The 24,963-nt window shown below is 45.1% G+C and overlaps 1 protein-coding gene across 3 annotated transcripts in view; it reads right to left on the bottom strand.

Annotated features, from left to right (window-relative positions):
- HIP1 (huntingtin interacting protein 1) overlaps positions 1-24,963 on the bottom strand; it is a 175,144-nt gene that overhangs the window by 22,994 nt on the left and 127,187 nt on the right. For all 3 annotated transcript variants that reach the window (XM_053556195.1, XM_053556196.1, XM_053556197.1), the window contains exons 5-13: positions 20,530-20,610; positions 13,754-13,830; positions 13,200-13,261; positions 7,466-7,606; positions 4,668-4,725; positions 1,145-1,220; positions 901-1,041; positions 577-674; positions 156-228 (exon numbers count right to left, since the gene is read on the bottom strand). In XM_053556195.1, coding sequence (XP_053412170.1) covers positions 156-228; positions 577-674; positions 901-1,041; positions 1,145-1,220; positions 4,668-4,725; positions 7,466-7,606; positions 13,200-13,261; positions 13,754-13,830; positions 20,530-20,610 — 807 coding nt within the window. The remainder of the gene's footprint in view (positions 1-155; positions 229-576; positions 675-900; positions 1,042-1,144; positions 1,221-4,667; positions 4,726-7,465; positions 7,607-13,199; positions 13,262-13,753; positions 13,831-20,529; positions 20,611-24,963) is intronic.

Below are 24,963 nucleotides of genomic sequence, written 5' to 3'. Positions count from 1 at the left end.
GTGGAGTCACAGGAAGACTGGGGTCTTCCTGGCTTCACCATTTCTACTAATTAACTTTACCTTGGGATGTGGTTCAAAAGTTTCTATGTGATATAAATTTAAACATTAAAATCTGTCCCGTTGAAGCACAAAGCAGACTGGATCCCATCGCATACCTCAGTCTTCATGTTTTCCAGCTGCGCTTTCAGCATACTGATCTCTCTGTACAGCTGCTCAATTAAGTGGTCCCTGGGAAGAGAAGGAGGATGAGTTTGCTTCTGCTGAGCTTTTACATCTCTCCTTAGCTGGGAGCCCAGGGAAGGAAGTTAAAAGCTTATATTTTTTGGGGGACAATTCTTTGAAACTCCATAAATTATGTGCTACTTTAAGTGTTACCCATTGCTAATTTAATACCCATAGGCCCACAGTTAATTGATTTTCTTCTGGAATTAAAGGGGCCAATATGCGAGGATCAAGACATCCTTTATCTAAGGAGCCCCAAGTATCATTAAAGTCCCTCTCTGGGTCAGTGGTGTGAGGCAGATCACGGATTCCCTGAGCTCCTGCACCACCTAATAGAACCCAGCCAGGACTCACTTCTCATCTCTGTTGACACCATTCTGACTGTTGAAATTGAAGGGGTCACTGCTGAACGAGCTGCCAAAGATGTCATCAAACTTGTTGTCAAATAAATTCTGTGGTGACCAAAGGGAGCAAGAACAAGTTAGAGAGCCAGAGAATTCCACATGTACGTCAAAGAAGGTCCTCTTTCTTAATCCAGGTCAGACCCATTATGACCCCTCCAGGAACCACAGAGAAGAGTGCTCAGAGCCACTGAGCCTTGGTCAGGGCCTCTCCCAGCCTTTCTCCTGCACTTGGGGGTATGGGAAGGGCCGCGTTTCTCTTCCATGTGGCCCCCACCTGCTGGGAGGCATCCATATCCATGAGGTCATCCTTCTCTAAGACTGGCTCGCTGTCAGGTGATGAGGCTTCCACTGGGATGACCACCACAGGGCTAATGTGCTCTGACAGGGCTGAGGCTCGCAGGAAGTTGGGTGGGTTCTGAAGAGGGGAGACACATCCTCAAATGGGTGCCAGGCCTTGCCAGACTCTAAGAGAGCACCTTGGACTTTGCAGTGGCCAGGGTGTGGCCGGACACACTTACCTCAGGCAGCTGGGGGATCTGAATGAGCCGCTTGAAGTACTGTAGGTTGCTGGAGCGGTAGAACAGATCTTTCAGCCTAGGGATGGAAAAGGGCCTGAGGGGTGCTGGGTGTCTTCATCAGCCCCAGGCAGGGGCAAAGCAGCCACTGCCCTTCCTGACCCCTATCCAGCCCAAAGGCACAGGCTGTCAAGGAGATGAACTCCATGGCGCTAGGATTCAATTATGATGCTACAGAGGATTATGCATAGCCAGTCCTCAGTTGTCAGGTGGCGAGGAAAGAGTAATTCATGCCACAAATCCTTTGGAAGTGTAGATAACCCCAAAACAAATTTCTTCATTACTGTAGAATATATATTGTTTTTGCAGACTAATCTTCCTAGGAATATTTGGTTTTAGAATAGCATCAAAGTAAGTTTCCTTTCTCTGAGAATAAACCAACTAACCATAGGAAAGGGAAAGGTACTTAATTACTAAGGTAGACCTCTTTTTTAATTGCTTTTCCTTGTTATTCAGCTATTTGTTACCTCAATTAAATCATGATTTCCTAGGGAGTGGGGACTAGGTTTAACATAGTACCAGGCAGAACAACAATATATATCCTAATCTCAGATGAATACAGCCATGAAGAAATCATCATATTTTTTCTCATTCCCAAATCTCTATTTTGTTGTTAGAGATAGGGTCTTACTCTGTTGACCAGGCTGGAGGGCAGTGGCACAATCATAGCTCACTGCAGCCTCCAACTCCTGGGCTCAAGCAATCCTCCCCTCAGCCTCCTAAGTAGCTGGGACTACAGATGCATGCTATCGCACCTGGCTAATTTTTTAGGTGGGTAGAGACGGTGTCACTATGTTGCCCAGGCTGGTCTTGACCGCCTAGCCTCAAGTGATCCTTCTGCTTCAGCCTCCCAAAGTGCCAGGATTATAGGCATGAGCTACCACTCCCGGCTCTATTTTGAATCTAATCACTGAAGACCAAAAAACCCAAGATCATCCATTTCTATATCTTCTGAGGATATATAAGGATCATGGACCTCAGCACCTTCTACCTGCAACACAGAATTTTCTCTTGCTCAGCCTCAAAAACTAAACCCATAGGATCTCATTACAGCCTGTCAGATACCAAGAGAGTTAGATTTATCCCGGTGATGTCATTGCTGCCTTCTCTGAATTCAAGGACCATGAGGCCTCAGAAAAGGGCTGAATCTGTGTGGAAGAGAAAGTGAGGCGGCTGCTCCAGGAGGTTGTTTTCATAAGCCAGAGAAAAATGAAAGGAAATCAAATCACCTAACCACACATCCCTGTCTTTCTGGGCTGGAGCCAACAGTAATAGGCTCAACTGCTTTCACAAGCTACCGGAATTTAACATTCCAGGAAATCAGCCCTGGGGACTTGTCTCCTAGGATTTAATAAGTCATTTATCAAAGAATATGTACTAGGCTTTCCAAAGGGAACAGGGAAAACCAGAAGGTTAGTAGAGCTCTGCACTTGTCCTATGATTACTCCTGGGCAACCACCAAAGGAAGCCTAAACTTGGGATTTAGGTGCTATAGTCAAGGAAGAGGAAATAAACAAGAAAAACAAGAGGGTCAAAAAGTGTACAGAGACAAGCCTGAAGGGCTTCAAAGGGCTCAGCTCCCTCGGTTCCCTCCTGCCCCCTTCCTGGACATGCTTACTTTAAGGAGGAGCTATACTCGTTTACTCACCTCCTTGTCTCCCAAAATGTGCCACAATAACCTACTCCTCAGTCAGACAAGCTCTTTTTTGCCTAGACTAGATTGCTGGCTAATTAGCTCATTAATTCATTCAAATATTTATGGAGTGCTGTTGTGTTTAATGGACTGCTATCTGTCAGGTGCTAGGGGTATAATAATGGTCAAAAATACCACATTAAAAAAATAACCGTGCTAGGAACTATGAAAGAAACACGTAGGGTGCTGTGGTAGAGACTTCTGGGGTGGGCTTGGGGAGGAGGAAAAAGGAAGGGAAGATGAGCTGACTTACATAAGGGGCTCAGAGACTGCCCTTCTGACGAGGTGACAAAACACGACCAGGGGCTCGGTGCCCATAGCTCAGTGGTTAGGGTGCCGCCACATACACCGAGGCTGGTGGGTTCGAACCCAGCCCGGGCCAGTTAAACAACAATGGCAACTACAACCAAAAAAATAGCTGGGCGTTGTGGCGGGCGCCTGTAGTCCCAGCTAGTTGGGAGGCTGAGGCAAGAGAATCACTTAAGCCCAAGAGGGTGACATACTAAGACTATCTCAAAAAAACAAAAATACCCAATATGACCTGGACCAGGCCAGGCTGAAGGAAAAGCACCCCAAAGAGAGAATAGGAAGTGCTGAGGCCCCAATGGGGTATGTTCCAGGAATGGAAAGAAGACCCCCAAGTGGCTGGCACACTGTGAGCAACAGAGACAAGGTCAGAGATGAAAGGCACAGGGCCATGCTATTATACAGGGTCCTGCGGCTCACAAAGAAGACCTTCCATTTTATTGTATGTGGAACCAGGAGCCATTACAAGGTTTTGAGCAAGGGATTTACATTCTTAGGTTGTTCTATCCACTGGGTAAAGACTGCATTGCAGAGAGAGGACCAGGAGACTGGTCAGTATTGAAGGGTCCTGGCAGGCAGCTACCTAGCAGGTAGCGGAAGAGATGGAAATGTGGATGAGCACAATGTATTTGTAGGGTGTCACCTAAACCCACTAATGGATTAGACCTGGGGGGATGAGGAAAATGGGGAGTGCTAGATCTCTGCCCTAAATGAATAGCAGCAGTATTTACTGAGATAGAAAAGGCTGGGGGGAGAAAGGTGTTTTGGTGAAATCTAGAGTTCAGTTTGAGATTTAGCTCTGGTGTACAGATGTCAAATCAGGTATGTGAGACTGGAATTTAGAAGTTTCAGCTACAGATACATATTTAGGAGCTGTCAGCATATAACTCCTGTAAGACCAGAACTTAGGGAGAGGAAAAAGAAAAAAAGAGAAGTATTGGGAACAAAGTAGGATGATTAATGAATGGATGAAATCTGTTTCTTCTATGTTTCTTTTTTTTTTTTTGAGACAGAGCCTCAGCCTGTCGCCCTGGCATCACAGCTCATAGCAACCTCCAACTCCTGGGCTCAAGCGATTCTCTTGCCTCAGCCTCCCAAGTAGCTGGGACTATAGGCACCTGCCACAATGCCTGGCTAATTTTTGGTTGCAGCTGTCATTGTTGTTTTGGTGGGCCAAGGCTGGATTTGAACCCGCCAGCTCAGATGTATGTGGCTGGCGCCTTAGCTGCTTGAGCCACAGGTGCCGAGCCTCTTCTATATATTTCTATGGAATTTATTAGAGAACCAGTAGCTTCCCCAGCCATAGGTAGGATTGTTCCTGTCTGAGCTATTTCCTGTCACTTTATTGCCTTAAAATGCAGATAACCTCACCTCTTAAGTATTTTAAAACAAGGGGTCCTTTCGCAGCTTCACTGATTTTATGGCACTCTTTGGTCTGCCTTCATCTCTACCACGCAAACCACTTACTTTGTAAACTGCTCCATGAAGCGGTCCCGGTGGCCTTGCAAGGTGTCAGCTGGGAGGCCTGGAAAAAATTGTAAAGACTGCGAGTGGGGAGGAGGATCAGAGGGCAGGTAAGCCAGAGGGAGGGGACCAGCCATCCCGGAGTACGCGGCCAGGCCTGCCAGTAGCCACTCCTGGACTAGAGTGGCCCTGAGGACTGGTTGGTACCTAATGTAGCCCAGCAGTTCCAGCAGGGGTGTAAGGATGATCATCCCTCATCCCCAAATCCTTTCATTTCAGTTTGTTCCTGAAGGGTAGAAGTTGTGTCCCTGACCACAGACACAGTGGTGACCTGACCAGGCAGCAGGCCCTGGAGTGGTGGTTCTCTCCCAGGTGCTATATGCTCAGCAATGCTGTGTTTTACGCTGAGGCTCCTCAGACTGATGTTAGCCTGGGACAGATACACATAGCCTGCCCAAGAAGATGCCAGTCGTTAGGCAAAGAGCACAGGACTAAGACTCAAGGGATTTAGATTCAGTCCCATCTTGGTCACCAGCCAGCTCTATGATGTTGTTCAAGCAGCCACCTCATAGGACCAGCCTCCTCCCACACAGCCAGTTCTCTGGGGTCCTTTCACCTCCAAGATAGTGTGAGTCTACAAATTTCAGCTACAGATCACAACTCAGCAATCTTTTTAGTTTTTGCTTTATTATTTAAATTTAAATTCTAGTTATTTTTTAAATGGGTGATAACATTCATTTGGTAAAAGCAGGGAGCACACATATAAAGCACGATCATTCCAAATGGCAGAAGTGGACTGTGGGTGGACATGGTACTTTACCTCCTTGTTCTTTCTCCCAAGAACCCTTAGCCTCAGTCAAATCAGGAGAAAAACATCAGGAAAAAAACATTAAGGGATATTCTACCTAAAAACCTGACCAGCAGTCAAAACCATGAAGGTCATCGAAAACAAGGGATGTCGGAGAAATGCTTGTGGTCAAGAGGAACCTAAGGAATGACACGATAACTGAAAGTCATAAGGTGTCCTGAATGAGACTGGGGACAGAAAAGGATATTAGGTTAAAACTGTGGAAATCCACAAGAATTATGGACTTTATTAATCATAAGGTATCAGTGCTGGTTCACTAGTTGTGACAAACATATTATGCTAATATATTAATAATTAATTATATATTAATTAATATATAATAGTATGTTATATATATATTAATAGAAGAGAAGAGCTGCTGCCCTTCTCTTGGGACTTAGTCCACCTTTCTCTGTACTATCTTTGTAACTTCTTGTAGTTCTAAAACAAAAGTCTATTTTTAGTAAAGTATGTACTGTATAGAATGTCTCTCCTACCGGTCACAGCTTCCCTGTCCAGAGGTAATCAAGGTGGGTCTTGTGAATTGCCCTGTCTTTAAAGACCTGTCAGCTCAAATACTTAATTACATGCCTCTTCTCTGAACTTCCCACCTTGTAAGAAGATAGTGGTGATGTTCTACTGGGCATCTGTGTTCTATAGCATCGTGGAAACAATTCAGAGTTCATCTGTGTTCAGCACTTCTAGGCAGCTGCTGCCCTTCTCTCGGGACTTAGTCCACCTTTCTGCTCCCTCCAGGCTCACATACTTGCTCCAAAGCCTTTCTAATCCCAGAAAAGCAAATTTCGATCTCCCTTCCATGAAACCATCCTAGATTAATCAGTATGCTACTTCCCTTGTCCTATCTAAATAAACACATTCATTAGTTATCAATGACCACAATTATAGAGTATCTCTTGTCCTATGCTTGTAAAAGTGTAGGGCATCCTTGTCCCCTTTGTGCTGTAAAATCTTGCTAGTATCCACTCAGGTCTTGATTTTCTTTGGTTTCTCATCATCCACAAGTCCTGCATGTGTATAACCTTCATGGTGGCCACCACCCTGGAGTATGGCCCAGGGACCATTCACATCAGATTTATCTGGGGATACAAAGATAATGAACTCTAGAAGACCTCCTAATTTACTGAAGTAGGGCCCACACCCATCATTTTAAATAAGAAGTACAAGAAAATATAAGAACTTCTGCAAAACCAGTAGTTTCCAAAATACTCTGCTAAGAGCACCCTGGGATCTGGAGCTAGGTAAGAAGCAGCTGTTATACATTTTATGTCTCTCTGTAAAATGCCATTTGTACAAAAGGTTTATGTTGACGATTAGTTTGGAAACCACCTGCCTTAGCTCCTGTGGGCCTAGGCCAGGTCTGCTATTTGGCAGTTCCTAAAATACTTGACATATTTGATGAATGGTGATGTGCTCAAGCTAAAGGCAGATAGCGGGGACCGTCCTGGGACACAACTACTGCAAGCCAGAGGCTTTATCAGGCACACCGAAGCTTAGGCCCTGTTCTTCTTCTTCTTTTTTTTTTATAGAGACAAAGTCTCACTTTATCGCCCTTGGTAGAGTGCCGTGGCGTCACATAGCTCACAGCAACCTCCAACCCCTGGGCTTAGGTGATTCTCTCGCCTCAGCCTCCCTGAGTAACTGAGACTACAGGTACCTGCCACAAGGCCTGGCTATTTTTTTGTTGCAGTTTGGCAGGGGCTGGGTTTGAACCCACCACCCTCGGTATATGGAGCTGGCACCATACCCACTGAGCCACAGGCACCACCAGGGCCCTGTTCTTCTATTTGAACAGTGGTCAGAAGCTCCAAGGTCTTCCGGAGCAGAAGCAAGACGTCAAGGGCACTGAGAGGGGCTGTATTTCTCTAGGAACACCCTCAGGCTGGGATTGTCCTTCTGCTCAAATCTCATAGAAGATTGGGGCTGGAATACTCACAGGAGTGGAGTTTGAAGAGAAGCTTGACAGTGTAGTCATAGAGGTGGCTGCAGTCCAATATGACTTGGATCAGTGGTGCTAGGCGGCATTGCCCAGCTGTTGTCACCGACACGGAGCGTGACATGTCCAAGGAGTTGAACACTAGGAAATGAAAAGGGGGAGAAAGAGCGTGGGGCCAGGAAATTATAGGTGACCTCTTCAGAGGGGCAGAGGCAGGGGTAGAATGTGGTCCTATTCTGTGTGTACATTATCACATCTAATTCACGTAACGCTTATAACACTCCTGTGAGATAGGTAAAGATGCTTCCCTTATACAGGTAAAGAAACAAAACATGAGTAACTTGAAGGTAACAAAGGCAACAAGCGGTTTTGCTGGTGAGTTAAAAAATCCACTAGAGAGCCCACATGTCCAAGAAGGGCAAGCGATTAGGTGCCTTCACTTCTGCCAGCCTTGAACTAGGTAGGCTCTACTTTATATGGGACCCTGGAACAGCCCAGAGAAATAGAGCTTTCCTCATAACCTGGGGGAGCTCTGAACACAGAGAAGAATCTCTTCCTTCCAGTCTTCGAGGGGCTTCCTAGATCACTTGCAGCCAATTGGAGCAGAAATAGAATAAACGTACCATCTTTTAGATTTTCTTATTGAATGAGGAGCTGGGTTATTGATTAAAGGAGAGCCCTCTGTTTTACGGGGAATCAGAATTTCTGGATTAAAAGGGGCTGCAGAGACAGCTGATCCAGACTTCCCTGTCATCCCTGGCCTTTGGAAGCACTGATCTGGTGGTAGCAGTAGCCAACCTGTTCAAAATATCAGACATTGATCGGAAAATGTGTGGATTTCTCGTGGTTTGCTATAGGGGTTCTGAGACACCAGGAGGAGGATGGACAATAGGAAAGCCCATGAGGGGCAAAATAAGGGGCTAGGTTAGGGAGCAGGATGCACTGTCAGGACTGAAGGCTGAGGGGGGTGGTCCTTGGGGCAGCTGGTCAACAGAAGAAGTAGTATTGCCCTCCACTCTCCCTTGGTTTCTTGCTCTGGAGGCCCCTCTGTATTAACCCTTGCCTCCCTCCAAGGTCAAACAACTGGAGGCCTGGCCATGGACCCTGAGCTCACACCACTTGCCAGGGCTGATTTTCCTTCTTGTATCAGCTGCTTGCCGCTTCTGGAGACTCCATGTGCTATAGGCAATGAAATGACTCTCCCTGAGGTCTCTCTGTGAGCGGAACTGCCGAGAGGGAAGCCTAGGGCTGCGTGTGCCCTGCCTCCCCTGACTGCATTAATCGTAAGTGAGTTAGTCTGGCAGCTAAAAAAAAAAAATCCCAAACTGTTCTAATTAAAAAGCAGCTTTTCTTCTTGACACAAATTAAAAGCAGCTGTCACCACAAGGCAGCTGTCCCCAAGTCTACAGGGATTCCTTGTGCTTGGCTCTGGGAAGAAACCATAGACTACTCCATCTCCCTGCCTGCCTGGCTCCTGCTGCCTTCCAGGAATGCCCCATGGCACCCAGTCACCCTATAGCTGTGTGACTGAGGACAAGCAGCTTAACCTCTCTGTGCTCCAGATGTTCTTCTTTAGCATGCACAAGAATCACCCAAAAGAACTCTGTAATGATGGAAATGACTTTCCATATGGACCGTCTAGTATGCTAACGACATGCGGCTTCCTGAAATACGGCTAGTGCAACTGAGGACCTGACTTCTAAATGTTATTTAATTGTAATCAATTTAACTAGTTACCTGTGGCTAGTGGCTACCTTGTGGGCAGTGCATACCTGGGGTGCTTGTTAAAACATAGGGTGCCAGGCTCCATCTACCTCCAGAGACTCTGATTCAGCAGGTCTGCTGCCGTGAGACCCATGAATTTGCTTTTCTAACAAGTTCTCAGGGTAATGCTGCTGCTGCTGCTGCTGCTGCTGCTGCTGGTCTAGAGATGACACTTTGAAAACCAAGTCCTCAAAATAAATGCTAAGGGTAATTTGCTAAGTTTCCCACAGTGTTGGCACCTTTTCAAGGGTACTGGTCAGAACCCTACAGGGTCACAGACTAGGACTCAGATAGGGACTTACTCCATACCAGCTCTCTTGATTTTTGTGGTACTCAAATGTAGGCACCTGGGGCATGTTGTATGGTTGGGTGTACATGGAACAGAGGGTTCTGGATTCCAAATCAATGCATTTGACCATGAAAGGGACTTATGCAAAGACTTGGGGTTTAAACAGGGATAGCGTTGTTTCAGAAGACTTTAAAAGTAATTCACCCCAAATAGTCCCAGACTTGAAGCTGGAAACTGACAACATTCAATGAATTCTATTCCCTTATCTCTTCATTGTTTTTTTTTCCAAAGGCAGCGCTTTTTCTTTCCCTTCCATTTCTTTTTTTAGAGATAGGGTTTCACTGTATCACCTAGGGTGGAGTACAGTGGTATTATCATACATCACAGCTCACTGCAACCTCAGACTCCTGAGCTCAAGAGATCCTCCTGGCTCACGCTCCCAAGAAGCTGGGATTATAGGTGCTCATCACCACACCTGGCTAATTTTTCTATTTTTTGTTGAGATGCTCAGGGTCTCACTATGTTGCTCAGGCTGGTCTCAAACTCCTGGGCTCAAATGATCCTCCTGGCTTGGCTTCCCCTCAAAGTGCTGAGATTCCAGGTGTGAGCCAATGCACCTGGCCAGAATCATTCTTTCATTGTTGAGCATTTGCTATATATACCAGGCACTGGGCTAGAACAGAAGGAATTCAAAGATGAGCAGGTCATGGCTTCTCATTTGGGGACAGGCATCTTGAGGTTATAATAGTAAGAGAACAAAAATGCATAAAAACCAGGGCTAGGGCTCATGAGATGCAAGACAAAAGGACAACTGAGCTGAGCACCTGCACCTCATACTCATTCTCTCAGCCTTCTCACATCCTTTTGGATGTTGTCACCATCTCTCTCAGTCTACCTGTCTGTCAGGAGCTGGCAGGACAGCCCCAAAGCTTCCAACATTTGACTTGCTCTCCCCTGCCAGGCAGGCAGCAGCTCTGAGAAAAGGCCAGAGCTGTTGAGTGACAGCTGGGATCAGCTGAGTTGCAACTTCTAGGCTGTATTTTCCCAGTAAGCATAATTCCAAGAATATCACTCATGCCTGCATTCCAAAGCTAAATACAAATGAAGTTTGAATTATCCACCTAAGTCCTTTCCACCCAAAGGAAAATAATGGAAAGTTAGCCACAATGATTGTTCATATACTTTCTTTTTTTATCATTAAAATTTTAATCATTAGGCATATTAATGTCACATATACTCTGTGATAAACATTTTGAAAAGCTATGTTTTACAATATGATACCAAGAAAACATAGCTGATATAGGTTATAGGTAATCATTTGAATTGTGTAAGAAATATCGGAATTCTGTTACAGTGATAGAAAAATATCTTCTTTCTGATCATTCACATTCAGCAATAGTGAAAATGCTCTCCATACGCATCAGCTCTGAACAACTCCATTCATGTCTGTTTCAAACCTACTATGCCGTTTATTGCTATTTAGATGATTGCACAGTTCACCTTACAAATGCATCCCTCTCGGATCCTCAATAAGTCTGACGAGGCAGATAACTTCTCAATCACAAAAACTTACGATAAGCATTGTGGAAATAAGCATGGAAACCAGACCTGCTGTAATCAGGAGGAGCAGACAACTGTAAAAGGAACGCTGCACGTGTAACGCCTGCTGCATTTGTACCCGCTGGCCGGCATTCTCTGCCTCACCTCCTCTTCTCTGAAGTGCTGAAGTGTAATTACACTAGAAAGTTACTAACAGGTGTAATATGAGAACTGCGTCTAAGAAAGCAAGGCTTTCAGATAAGTAATCTCCAAATATTTTCTATCTTATGTATTTTTATGATCTTTCTTATAAAGGAGTGCTTTGTGTGCAACACCTGCAAATAGCAGTAAGTCTACATTTCACTCAAGCCCAATCAAGCACATGTTCATACACTTTCATGCCAATATTTCTAATGCAAAAAAAGTACCACTTCCCTCAACCTGGCTAGGCTGAAAGGGCAGACACTATGTTGTATTTTATTTCTACATTTCTCCTGAGTTTTGTAAAAGGCCCTGCTCAAATAGGTGACTAGGCAGCTGAGTACATTCCTTCTCCCACAAACAACAGTTTCCTATTATTTCTTGTGTCTCTCTGACCACATCTTATACTCAACTGATTGGTCAAAGTATTAAGGATGCAGTGGCTCATGCCTGTAATCCCAGAACTTTGGAAGACCATGGTGGGAATACCGGAGTTCAAGACCAGCCTAGGTATAAAGCAAGACCCCCATCTCTACAAAAAGTTGAAAAAATAGCGGAGTACGGTGGTGCATGCCTCTAGTCCCAGCTACCTGAGAGGCTGAGACAGAAAGACTGCTTCAGCCTGAAAGTCTGAGGTTGGAGTGAGCTATGATGATATCACTGCACTCCAGCCTGGGCAACAGAGTGAGATTTTGGTTACAAACCCACACAAGAGAAATACACAATTAAATTCAGGATGAAGAGGAGAAGGGAGAAAAGGGGGAGTTGGTAAGCTCTCACCTAACAGGCACAATGTAGGAGTATATGGCACATTTCCTGGGTGAAGGACTCAACTACAACTAGGACTTTACCTAACAAACACAAACAACATATGCAACCTAATATTAATGTAATGACAATGTATGTAACCTAATAGTATGTACCCTTACATTAATCTGAAAAAAAGTATTAAGAAATTTGTTGCCTTGTTATAGGCCTGGTATAGCCTGGAACAGAACATTCTGGAAATGAATAGGCCAGCAGCAATAAGCATTTGATGAACACAATGGGGAAAGCTGCAATTCAGGGTGAGGGAGTCCTATCCCCAAGGGTGGTCCCTGCCGCCAAACTTGTGTGTAAATACCTGCAGTGTGGACCACCCCTTCTCAGAGCTGGATGCTTACTATGGGACGCCTTAAGTCTTAGAACATTCATTGCTCTTGTGTCTCCCAGAGAAAGGCAGGGAGCTTGTAGGAGAGACACTAGAGAGAAGGGACTAGCTAAGACTTTTCTGGGAAGCACCAGGGATTATGGTCTGGAGGCACCAGGACAGGAATCCCAGCAGAAGGGACCCTGGAAGTGTGGCCAACGCCCCCTGCTAGCAAAGTGGAACTCCATGGGCTTCTCACATGGGTTGGTGACAACCCAACTTCACCAGCTCATTCCCATGGCTGCCGTGTGATAGCAGATACAAGTCCTTCCTTCTGAGTAGAAATTATGCCCTTGAAGCTACTCAGTGCTGAATAACAGGCAGGATTAGGCCAAATGGTTGGTCAGGACTGTGGTCACAGTCCCATGGCTGTCTAAGAAGTATGACTTGGATCAGGCCTATCTCCTAGTTCAGAGGTCACCTGTTTCATGCTTGCCTTAAAAAAAAAGGTATGATTTTTCTTTGAGCTCTTAGAGGCCGGCTTCTGGAGGGAGGCCAGCAGGGAGGGGTAATGTGGTCTTTCTACTCAGATATGAAACAACCGCTTTGGAGAATACCCAGAAGCTTTGGGCTCTCTTTGCATGAGGAATGGAGAGAGCAGAGATGAGGTGTGAACATCTCTATTTTCCTGCTCTTGCACTGCACAACTCGTGGAGAAAGGAGGTTAAGGCCTGCTGGTCCCAACAGGGCACAAGGCTGGGAAGGAGGCAACTCCCGGAGAGCCTGAGTCAGATGAGAGGGAGGAAACTCACCAGTTTGGAAGAGGTTTAGTTCACACTCCAGGTAGTCAAACATCTCTACTGTTAACTGGAAACTGGACCCAAGAGGAGAGATAGGTTACATTCCACAGCCTGAGGTCAGTCTGTTACTTGCCCCTTCCCCAAGTTCTGCACTGCTACTTCCAGTCCCAGTGCATGCAGGAATGCACATGCACACACACATACACACAAGTATGTGTACACACACACCCCAGCTCCAATTCTCAGACCCCACCAAGTGGGTATTAAGGACAGCTGAAGATCCAGCAAGGCAAAGAGTCAATGGTGACAGTGGCAAAGGGAGAGGACAGGTACCATTGTTGGGCTGGTGGGTGGGGGAGAGCGAGGCAGAGAGGGAAACCTTGGGCTACAAGACAGCCCAGCAGAGGTTCGGCATGAGGCACCAGCACTAAGTGGCCCCAGGGACTTTGGTCCCCACCCTCACCACTACCCCTGCCATTGGGCCCTCTATGACCCTAGTAAGAAGTGACGGCATCTACAAAAGCTTTCTTTCCCACTGGGCCCAGAGCATAAGGGCAGCCACTTACAAGTTGTTAACATCACTTTCTCCTGCCTCATCCAGCTGTCGGTCACTCATCTGTAGGTTGCCTGGGAACCTGGGATTCTGGAAGAGAGGTAGAGGAAGTTACAACAGGGCACATTACGAGCTCTCTACCAAGCACACCCCTGGGACATTGAGCTTGGGTAGCTGCAGGTCAGACTGTGCATGTGTGGCTTATTCTCCTGTGGGTCCCCATACTCTTCCTGGGGAGACAGTGTCAGTTCACACTCCTCACATCCCTCGATTGGGTCACAGCAAAGAATACCCCCTAGCCGTTATCAGAGGTGAAGGCTCCAGCCCACCCCTCAGAGCCAGGAGAGGGCTCCTCTCTTAGAATCTGCATCGTTCTTCTAAAGATGCTTTCCCACAGTGCACTAGGCTCAGCATGTGACAGTGGTCACCTCTTAGTCCAGTGGTTCTCTATCTTCCTAATGCTGCAATGTACTTTCATTGTTAAAAAGGGGTCGCGACCCACAGGTTGAGAACCACTGTCTTAGTCACCCATGATATGTGAGGCAGTGGGATAATGATTTAGCCCTGGTGCATTCTGAACCCTACTCAGACTTCCTACTGTCCTCTGCCACTTCTTTTTTTTTTCTTTTTATTTTTTTATTGTTGGGGATTCATTGAGGGTACAATAAGCCAGGTTACACTGATTGCATTTGTTAGGTAAAGTCCCTCTTGCGATCATGTCTTGCCCCCAGAAGGTGTGGCATCTTTGCCACTTCTTGAAGCTGCTGCTATGAGTCCAGTGGAGACAAACCCATTCTCATATTAGCTTTTGAAGAGTGTAAGTAGCAGAAGAAACCTGCTGGTGGGAACAATTTACATAGTACACTCCAAAGTCAAGAGAAGTTGTTTGATATCATTAACCATTGCCAAGTATCTACATCATTATCTCTACATCTGTGTGGTAACCCCAGAAAGATGAGTGGCCATTCCATCAGAGGGCTTTCAAATCCCAGAGTGAGATTTAGGTTCTGAAGATGTAAACCCTGAGGTAAAAATGCTGGGGGGTGGGTGTCCACCATTTCTGTTCTATCTCACCTCAAATCTCCAGCAGTGGTTCTACAGGTACAGGCCTGAGACCAGCCGCATTGGCATCACCTGGGGACTTACTTGGTAGAAATGCAAACTCAAGGGCCTCACCCCATACCTATTGATTCTAAAACTCTGGATATGGGCCCAGTGAGCTGTGTTTTAATGTGCCATCCCGGTGACTCTAAATGGGTGGGAAAGTAGAGAGCTAGGATCATAAAGTTGGTAGTGCAGGGAGCCTTTGAGCATCCTGGGGACCACAGCAGGGGAGGCGTGAGAGGCAGGCGATACCTGCCCAGCACCCTGCAAGAGGCCTTATGGTCTTATTTAATCCTCACAGCAGTCCATGAGGTAGAATAATTAATTCCATTTTAGAATTGAAACCGCATTTGGTTAAAGGTAATATAGTTAAGAAGCTGAAGTTGAACTTGAAAAAATGCGGCTTCCAGGTGCAGAAGGAAACTCATCTACAGTACTGGATGCTACACAGACAGGTGCTTGGAGGTGGAGATGAGCAGAGTGCAGAGCTCACTCAGGCACTTCTCTCAGCGAGGCCAGCAACTGACTTGTGAGCATTATTTTCCTCAGGAGAGCTTAGCATAGGTTCCTACAAAGACTTGAAAGTTTCTATAGGTTGGACACTGTCTAGCATGGTGACCTTTTCACAATTAATCCAAGCAATTTCAGCCGTGGACTCACCTGCCTATGCCAGGCGCACAAAAGATAACGATGGCATCTAAACTGCTTAACCGTAAACCCTTGACCTCTTTTGATGATTTGCCTGTGTCCCCCCCACCTCCCCTGCCCCCCCTTTCCTCACACCTTCAACACTTGGATGCCTTTTACCTTTGTGTCCTACAGCTCCATGCTGGGGGCTGCCAAGGGGCAGGGAAGGTCAGGGTCAAAGGGAAGAGCAGATCTAGAGCTCAGGGTTCATGATTCTGACCCCCAATACCCCCAGGTCTTGGGGCTGTGGTAACATGCCACCCCCTGCTAGGAAATGCCCACTGCAGACTTGGCTCCTGTGCTCCAAGGTGCCAAGGCCTCTGAGGCTGGTGGACTTGGATCCAGGATTCCAGAGTTCCACATGGCACCCCTCCACACCTCTGCCATCTGTAGTGGCCAAACACAGGTCTCCACTGACACACTTGTCACCGCCTTCCTTTCACTACTGTCCTCATGGTGTCTCATGAGCTCTATCTCCCACCCCACTGCTCCCTCAGAATTTCAGGGAAGCCTGTAGACTCAATCTCTCACCTGTCCCAAAAGGACAATGCAGTGATGGGCGTTCCACTTCGGGTTTTTCCACAACCCCATTTACCATAGGCTGGAAAGTGTGGTCTGCACTTTTAGGTCCAGCTGTTTCTCTACATGAAATGGCTCTTGTTTGGGGGGATTCAATTATTCCCCCTTTCTATCTCCTCATCCCTGGGACCTGCCATCTCCTGGTCACTTCTTGGCATTCACCCAAGTCCCTGGCACTTATACCAGTCTTCCTCTGCCCCAGCCACAGGCCCTGTACTGTGGGATTATAACCTCTGACCTGCTCAATTTCAGCACCCTGGCCTCTATTCCACCTCTGGCTATGTGTGCCTACCCTGGACCCTGCCACCACCTAGAAATGCCCTGCACAGCGTCCTTCACTCCAGCATCCACTCTCTGGCTACAACCTCCAGGCCTCTGCTGTTCCAGTCCTCTCCTGACCTCATGCTCCACTGTCCTAGAGACAGCCAGTCCCTTCCTATGTCCACTCTCTAGTCTCTCTGGCTACATTGACTTTTTGGCTGAGTCTGGACTTCTGGCTCAGTCCCACCCTCCACTCCTGCCCTCCTTTCCACCACCCTGCTGTGAAGACCTGAAGAGCCTGGGTCCTTGTCACATAGTATGCATTCAGGGTCAGCTGCTAAACGTCCCCAGAGGACTCACAGCTGATGTCACTCTCTGCTCATGCCCTTTGGCTTTAGTGTCTGTCCCAGTTAGCTCAGGCAGCTGTAACAAAATACCACAGATCCAGGCACTGATGTCTCATAGTCTTGGAGGCCAGGAAGGCCAAGATCACGGTGCTGGCATATTCGGTTCTTGGTTATGTCCCTCACATGGCAGAAAGGGGGAAGCAGCAAGCTCTCTCTTACCCCTTCTTACTGGGGCACTAATCTCATTTATGAGCCTCTACCCTCATGACCTATGGCTCCAATCCCATCACATTGGGGGTTAGGATTTCAACATGTAAATTTGGTGGAGGGTACATTCAGTCCATAATAGTGCCTTTAACACCCCTGCCATTGTCCCTGACCAGCTGCCCTTCATGGGTGACTTTTACTTTCAAACATGTTGTCCAATTCCCATGCCAATCACCCTCAGCACACGACCTTCCATCTTCACATGGCAGTGGCCTCAGCATGCTGCCTCCCATACCCCTCCCGGCTCTGCACAGATCCATGTGCTTCCTTTCCTCTGGAGCCTCTTTCTTCACTCAGGACCAGCCCTTCCTATGCAGTTAGAGCCCATCCAGGTTCTGGTTCACTATGACATTCATTTGACAAATCCTGATTGAGCACCTGTTCTGGGCTGGGTGCTGGGAAGACACCTGTTCTCCATCTTCTTGGAGCCCACTAGCCCCAGGCATCTTGACTGTCAGCCTCTTCTCTCTGCTCATGTCCTTCTTCTTGTCACCCAGGTCTTTCTCACGGACTCTGTGGCCCCTCTGGTTACTGCTCCCTCTCCCTTCCTGCCAATCTCTGGGCAGTACCCAGCCTTCTGTCTGTCCTGAGGATAACTGTCCTAATTCTGGCTCTCATCATTGTCCATACTGGCAGCCTGGATCTCTCTTCTCCCCTTCCTCCATGTCCCCAGGAAGAGCAACCTGAGATGCAGAGTGGGCCATCACTGCCCGATGGTCTGATCCCTATCAAGTTCAGAAGAGTCCAAAGTACTGCCCAGATAGGTGCTGAGGCCTCTGTGACTGGGATAGTTTCACGTCTGTTACTCTTCACTTAGCTTGAGTCTTACACTAACATGGATCTATCACTAGTTCCACAAGATCACAAACTCTCCTGGCCTCACCCCCTTAAGTGTGCCTCTGCCTGAGCTGCTCTCCTGGCCTTCATCATGTGGCCACTTCCTCTCTTCCCACTGCCTATTAGGGCAGCCCCGGCTGCTCTGCTGCAGTCCCCACAGTTTTGGATCTAGCCAGCATCTGACTGCAACAGGGCAAGAGTCTTCCAGCCAGAAGACTGGACCCAGGTCTTTGCAGAACTCCTGACCAGCAGGAAGTGTGAGAGCTAATAAAAGTGGCTGTGTTGGCTTGGCGCCTGTGGCTAAAGCGGCTAAGGCGCCAGCCACATACACCTGAGCTGGCAGGTTCGGATCCAGGGTGGGCCCGCCAAACAACAATGGCTGCAACCAAAAAATAGCCGGGCGTTGTGGCAGGCGCCTATAGTTCCAGCTATTTGGGAGGTGGAGGCAGGAGACTTGCTTGAGCCCAGGAGTTGGAGGTTGCTATGAGCTGTGATGCCATGGCACTCTACCCAGGGCAACAGCCTGAGGCTCTGTCTCAAAAGAAAAAAAAAAAGTGGCTGTGTTAAGCCACTCAATTTTCGAGGGATGGATTATACAGCCGAGACAACCAGAATGCGCTCAGATTGAGCTCGTGTCACTCCATGCCTCTGCCATCTGTAGTGGCCAAACACAAGGGTCTCCATCTGGACCCCAATCTGGATTAGACGCCCTTAAATTCTCTGTGCCACCTCTGCTTCTCCTAATTGTAGCCCTGCTCACATTCATCTTCTCTTCTTCTGCTACCTCTCTCCTAACCAAACTGTAAAACTCCCAAAGGCAGAGACAAAGTTGATTTACCTTTCTGTTTTCAGCACCTAACCCCGCCTGGCCCATGACAAGCACTCAAGGGCACACTGAGGAAGTAAGAGCAGCCACTGGACATAGCACAGCATCAGCACCAAGCAGCCCTGTGTTCAAATCCTCCACTTTCTATGAGACTCAGGCAAGGGATCCAACTAATCTCCAAATTTCATTTTCCTATGATATACTGAATAATTATACCTTTTTGCATGGTTGTTGTGAATATCAAATTATATCCATAAAAGGTTTAATAGTAGAAGTATCAATGAATCAAAGCTACCCTTCAAGTACATGAAAGATAACAGAGATAAAGACACTACATTGTGCCACTTCTTCAGTCTCTTCCCTGCCCCATTTCTACTGGCAGCTTCGTAACCCAGGCTGTTTCCTCTCCCTCCTAGAGCATCCTTCTTCCTCCCCACCCTCCTAGCTATACCATATCCATGCCTTAAAGTCCACTTTCACTTTGCCCTTCCTGACTTCACGACCCTCTATCACTTCAGAACATCCCGGGCACCTCTCCATAGGCACAGATAACAGCTGTGCACACGGCTACTGAGAGTGTGTACATGCACACTCTCCCCTACAAATCTGTTAACTTCTCCAATGCAGACAACTTTTACTTCTTGCTGTGTTGCCTAGGCTGGAGTAAAGCGGTGTGATCATAGCTCACTGCAGCCTTAAACTTCTGGGTTCAGTATTTTCCTGCTTTAGCCTCTGGAGTAGCTGAGACTACAGGTGCCCACCACAATGCCTGGCTAAGCATTCTGTTTTGTTTTTGTTTTTTTTGCAGTTTTGGGCTAGGGCTGGGTTTGAACCCGCCACCTCCGGCATATGGGGCTGGCGCCCTACTCCGTTGAGCCACAGGCACCACCCCAGCATTCTGTTTTTAGTAGAGATGGGGACCAGGTTGGTCTGGAATTCCTAAGCTTAAGTGATCCTCCTGCCTCAGCCTCTCAGAGTGATTAGGATTACAGGCATGAGCCACTACACCTGACCCCATTCCCAGCTGATTATTTAATTTAATTAATTAATTAATTTATTTTTTTGAGACAGAGTTTCACTTTGTTGCCCTTGGTAGGGTGCTGTGGTGTCACAGCTCACAGCAACCTCCAATTCCTGGGCTTAGATGATTCTCTTGCCTCAGCCTCCTGAGTAGGTGGGACTATAGGCGCCCGCCACAATGCCTGGCTATTTTTTTGTTGCAGTTTGACCAGGGCCGGGTCCGAATCCTCCATCCTCAGTATATAGAGCCGGTGCCCTACCCACGAAACCACAGGCACCACCCTATTTTATTTTTTATAGAGACAGGGTCTCACTATTTTGCCCAAGCTGGTTTTGAACTCTTGATCTCAAGCGATCGTGCCACCTCAGTCTCCCAAAGCACTGGGATTACAGATGTGAACCTCCAGGCCCAGCCCATTTTTATATCCCTGTTAGTACTGATCACACAGTTTTATACAGATTAGGTGTATGAGAAATACTTACTGACCAAAGTTATATATTGATTAAAAGAAGGTTCTGTGTGGAAACTCATGTATAGAAATTGCAGGAATTGTTTATATTAATAGTAAAAATCAGTGCTTCCGTAACATTATAAGGCAATTTAGTAGATATAATTCCTCTTCTAGATGTAAAAGGGGGACCAAAAGGTACAGGAGACACAGGCCAAAATCCCAGGCCATGCCACACCCCAGAGGCCTGACCAGTTTTCCCCCTACACAGCTGGAATGTGCTTCACATACTCCCTGAGAATCCAGGCTGTCTGTTACCTGAAAGACCCCTAAGACTGTCCAGAGAGGTATGGCTTAGGTGAGGTTTAGGGTGGAAGCAGAGGTGGTAACAGAATCGCCCACCAAGACTCACTTTGGTGTGGTACTCCATCTTCGTTCTCAGCAGTTTGAGGTAGATGCTGCAAAGCTGGCCATACCCCTCACTCAGGTGCCCCTTTCAGGAAAAGGAAAGAAAGCAGAGCATCAACATGAAGGATGTGTGGGTTCACAGACCCACAGCCGGGACCTCTTCGGTAAAGAATCTTTTTCTGATTATGAAGATAACAAATGTCCATTTAAAAAAATTTGGAAAATATAAAAAAGCATACATACAAACAAATGAGCCTTAACGTAATCACCAGATGTACTGATGGCTAACAATTTAGGGGTATAACCTACCCTTTCTTTCATTTAATTTAATTTTTTCAGTTTAAATAAATTATTTTAAGAGCAATTATAGGTTTATACTAAAACTGAGCAGAATGTAGAGAGAGTACCATTTACCACCTGCCCTGCCCCAAACACAAACAACTTCCTTGACTATCAATATCCACTTCCCAGAGTGGTACATTTGTTATAATTAATGAACTGACATTGACATGTCATTATTACACAGTCTAAGTTATAGTAGGTTCACTCTTGGTGTTGACAGTCTGTGTGGGTTTTGGCAAATGTATAAGGATATGCATCCACCATTACAGTAGCACTCAGAATAGTTTCACTCCCCCAAAATCCCTCAGGCTCTACCTTTATTCTTAAATATAAAACAGAATCAATCTCCTTATTTTATTTAATATATTACAACTTTTCCCATCTTCTTAAACTTTCTTCTACATCATAATTTTTAGTGACTGTCCCATGTAGCTATTAATATTATTATAATTTATTGAACTGACTAAATAAATTCAAATTAGTGGAAATTTTTGTTCTCATAAACTATGGCTCCATGAACATTTTTATAGTACTCTTGTGTACAAATGTGCTGTAAAAGGACAAAAGGAATTCTTTGTGTATAAAAGGAATCCATTAGGATAAAAATAAAACAATTTTTTTGAGATAAGAGTCTTACTCTGTCACCCTGGGTAGCGTGCTGTGGCATCACAGCTCATAGCAATCTTGAACTCTTGGTCTTGAGCAATCTTCTTGCCTCAGCCTCTCCGGTACATAGGACTACAGGCCTTGTAACAACGCTCAGCTGGATTTTCTGTTTTTAGTACAGACAGGGTCTCAAACTCCTGAACTCAAGTGATCCACCTGCCTTGGACTCCCAGAGTATTAGGATTATAGGCATGAGCTCAAACACTGAGCTCAAGGATAAATTTTGAACAAGCCTTCTTATTTAAGAATTGAAAGTCTCCTATTCTCAACATTGACCATAATAATGGACCACCAACAAAGTAAACACCCAGAAGCTAAAGTTTAAAACTTAGCGTCCACAATGGCGCAAAGGATAAAACTACACAACAGACTCTAAAGTCACCACACTTATCAATTCTCTCAATAAATGTTAATGGATTGAATTCACCACTGAAGAGGCACAAAATGGCTGATTGGAGAAAAAAGTACAAGCCATGGATATGCTGTCTTCAGGAGATGCACCTAGCCTTGAAGGACAAATTAAGACCCAGGGTTAAGGGATGGAAAACAGCCTTTTTCAAGCAAATAGAAATCAAAAGAAAGGAGGGGTTACAATCTTATTTTCAGATTCAAGTGGATTCAAAGCAACTAAAGTTAAGAAAGACAAAGATGGATACTTTATACTGGTCAAAGGATCAATACAACAAAAAGAGATTTCAATTTTAAATATTTATGCACCCAACTTAAATGCTCCTAGATTTATGAAACAGACTTTGATGGGTCTGAGCAATATGATATTCCATAACACCATAACAGTTGGGAACTTTAAACCCCTCTGACAGAACTGGACAGATCCTCTAAACAGAAACTAAACAAAGATACAAAGAACTTAAATATGACCTTAGAACAAATGGAATAGACATATATAGAACACACCATCCCAAAGTTAAAGAATATACATTTTTCTCATCAGCCCATGGTCCATACACCAAAATTGACCACATCCTAGGATACAAATCAAACCTCAGCAAAATTAAAAGAATAGAAATTATACCTTGTATCTTCTAATACCATAAGGCAATAAAGGTAGACCTATATTCCAACAAAAACATTGATCCCCACACAAAGATTTGGAAATTAAACAACCTTATGCTGAATGATAGCTGGGTTCAGGAATACATAAAAGAGGAAATTGTTAAATTCCTCAAACATGACAACAATGAAAACGCAAGTTATCAAAATCTGTGGGATACAGCAAAAGCAGGCTTAAGAGGGAAATTTATCACATTAGATGCCTATATTCAAAAAACAGAAAGAGAGTACATCAACAAACTCATGAACCATCTTATGGAATTTGAAAAAGAAAAATTTAATCCCAAGCCCAGCAGAAGAAAAGAAATAACCAAAATTAAATCAGAGATTAATGAAATTGAAAACAAAATCATCATTCAGAAAATTAACAAAACAAAAAATTGTTTTTTGAAAAAACTAATAAAATTGATAAACCTTTGGCCAGATTAACTAGAAACAGAAAAGTAAAATCTCTAATAAACTCAATCAGAAATGATAAAGGGGAAATAACAACAGATGCTATAGAGATACAAGAGATCATCTCTGAGTACTACAAGAAACTCTATGAGAAATTTGACAATGTGGAGGAAACAGATCAATACCTGGAATCATACCCTCTCCCTGGACTTAATAAATAAGAAATAGATCTCTTGAACAGACTGATTTCAAGAACTGAGATTGAAGAAACAATAAAACATTTCCCAACAAATAAATGCTATGATCCAGATGGCTTCACACCAGAATTCTATCAAAACTTCAAAGAAGAGTTTATACCCATACTGCAAAAATTATTCCAAAAAATTGAGAAGGAAGGAATCTTCTCGAACATGCTCTATGAAGCAAACATCACCCTGATACAAAACCAGGAAAAGACCCAACTAACAAGGAGAATTTCAGACCAATTTCACTAAGGAATATAGATGCAAAAATTCTCAATAAATATTAGCCATAGATTACAGATACGCATTAAAAAAAATCACTCATCATGATCAAGTAGGTTTTAGCCCAGAGATGCAAAGCGGGTTCAACATACACAAGTCCATAAACGTAATTCACCGTATCAACAGAAGCAAAAACAAAGAACATACGATCCTCTCAATAGATGCAGAAAAAGCATTTGATAATATACAGCATCCTTTTCTACTTTTTTTTCTTTTGAGGCAGAGTCTCACTATGTTGCCCTTGATAGAGTGCCATAAATCTTTGTTAAGGGATTCTCTTGCCTCAGCCTCCCAACTAGCTGGGACTATAGGCGCTTGCCACAATGCCCAGCTATTTTTCTTGTTGTAGTTCTCATTGTTTAGCTGGCCTGAGCTGGGTTTGAACTCACCAGCCTCAGTATATGTGGCCAGAACAGTAACCACTGTGCTATGGGTGCCAAGCCTCGCATCCTTTTCTAATCAGAACACTTAAGAACACAGGCATAGGTGGCACATTTCTTAATCTGATTGAAACCATCTATAATAAACCCATAGCTAATATTATACTGAATGGAGTAAAACTGAAAGCTTTTCCACTTAGAATTGGAACCAGACAAGGTTGTCCTCTTTCACCACTACTATTCAACATAGTGCTGAAATTTCTAGCCAATACCATCAGGCAAGAGAAGGAAATGAAGGGCATCCAAATGAGAGCAGAGGAGGTCAAACTCTCACTCTTTGCTGACGATATGATCTTTTACTTAGAGAACCCCAAAGATTCAACCACAAGACTCCTGGAAGTGATCAAAAAATATAGCAATGTCTCAGGATACAAAATCAATGTCCACAAATCAGTAGCCTTTCTATATGCCAATAACAGCCAAGATGAGAAGCTAATCAAGGACACAATTCCCTTCACAATAGCTTCAAAAAAAAAAACAAAACAAAAAACGAAATGCCTAGGAATATACATAACAAAAGAGGTGAAGGACCTCTACAAATAAAACTACAAAACCCTAAGAAAAGAAATAGCAGAAGATATTAACAAATGGAATAACACACCATGTTCATGGCTGGGAAAAATCAAATTGTGAAAATGTCTATGCTACCCAAAGCAATACAGATTCAATGCAATCTCCATTAATTTCCATCATCAGACTTCCAAGAATTGGAAAAAATAATTCTTCGCTTTGTATGGAACCAGAAGAAACCCCATATAGCCAAGGCAATTCTTTTTTTTTTTTTTTTGGCCGGGGCTGGGTTTGAACCCGCCACTGCCAGTATAGGGGGCTGGTGCCCTACTCCTTTGAGCCACAGGTGCTGCCCTAGCCAAGGCAATTTTTAGATAAAAACAAAGCTGGGGTATCACCCGACCAGACTTTCGGCTGTATTATAAGGCTATAGTGATCAAAACGGATAGTATTGGCACAAAAATAGAGACACTGACATTTGGAACCAAA

Source organism: Nycticebus coucang, chromosome 12 (genome assembly GCF_027406575.1).
Source record: "Nycticebus coucang isolate mNycCou1 chromosome 12, mNycCou1.pri, whole genome shotgun sequence".
Taxonomy (NCBI): Eukaryota; Metazoa; Chordata; class Mammalia; order Primates; family Lorisidae; genus Nycticebus; species Nycticebus coucang.
Note: the sequence above shows the minus strand (reverse complement) of the source record. Positions and strands in the feature narration are given on the sequence as shown.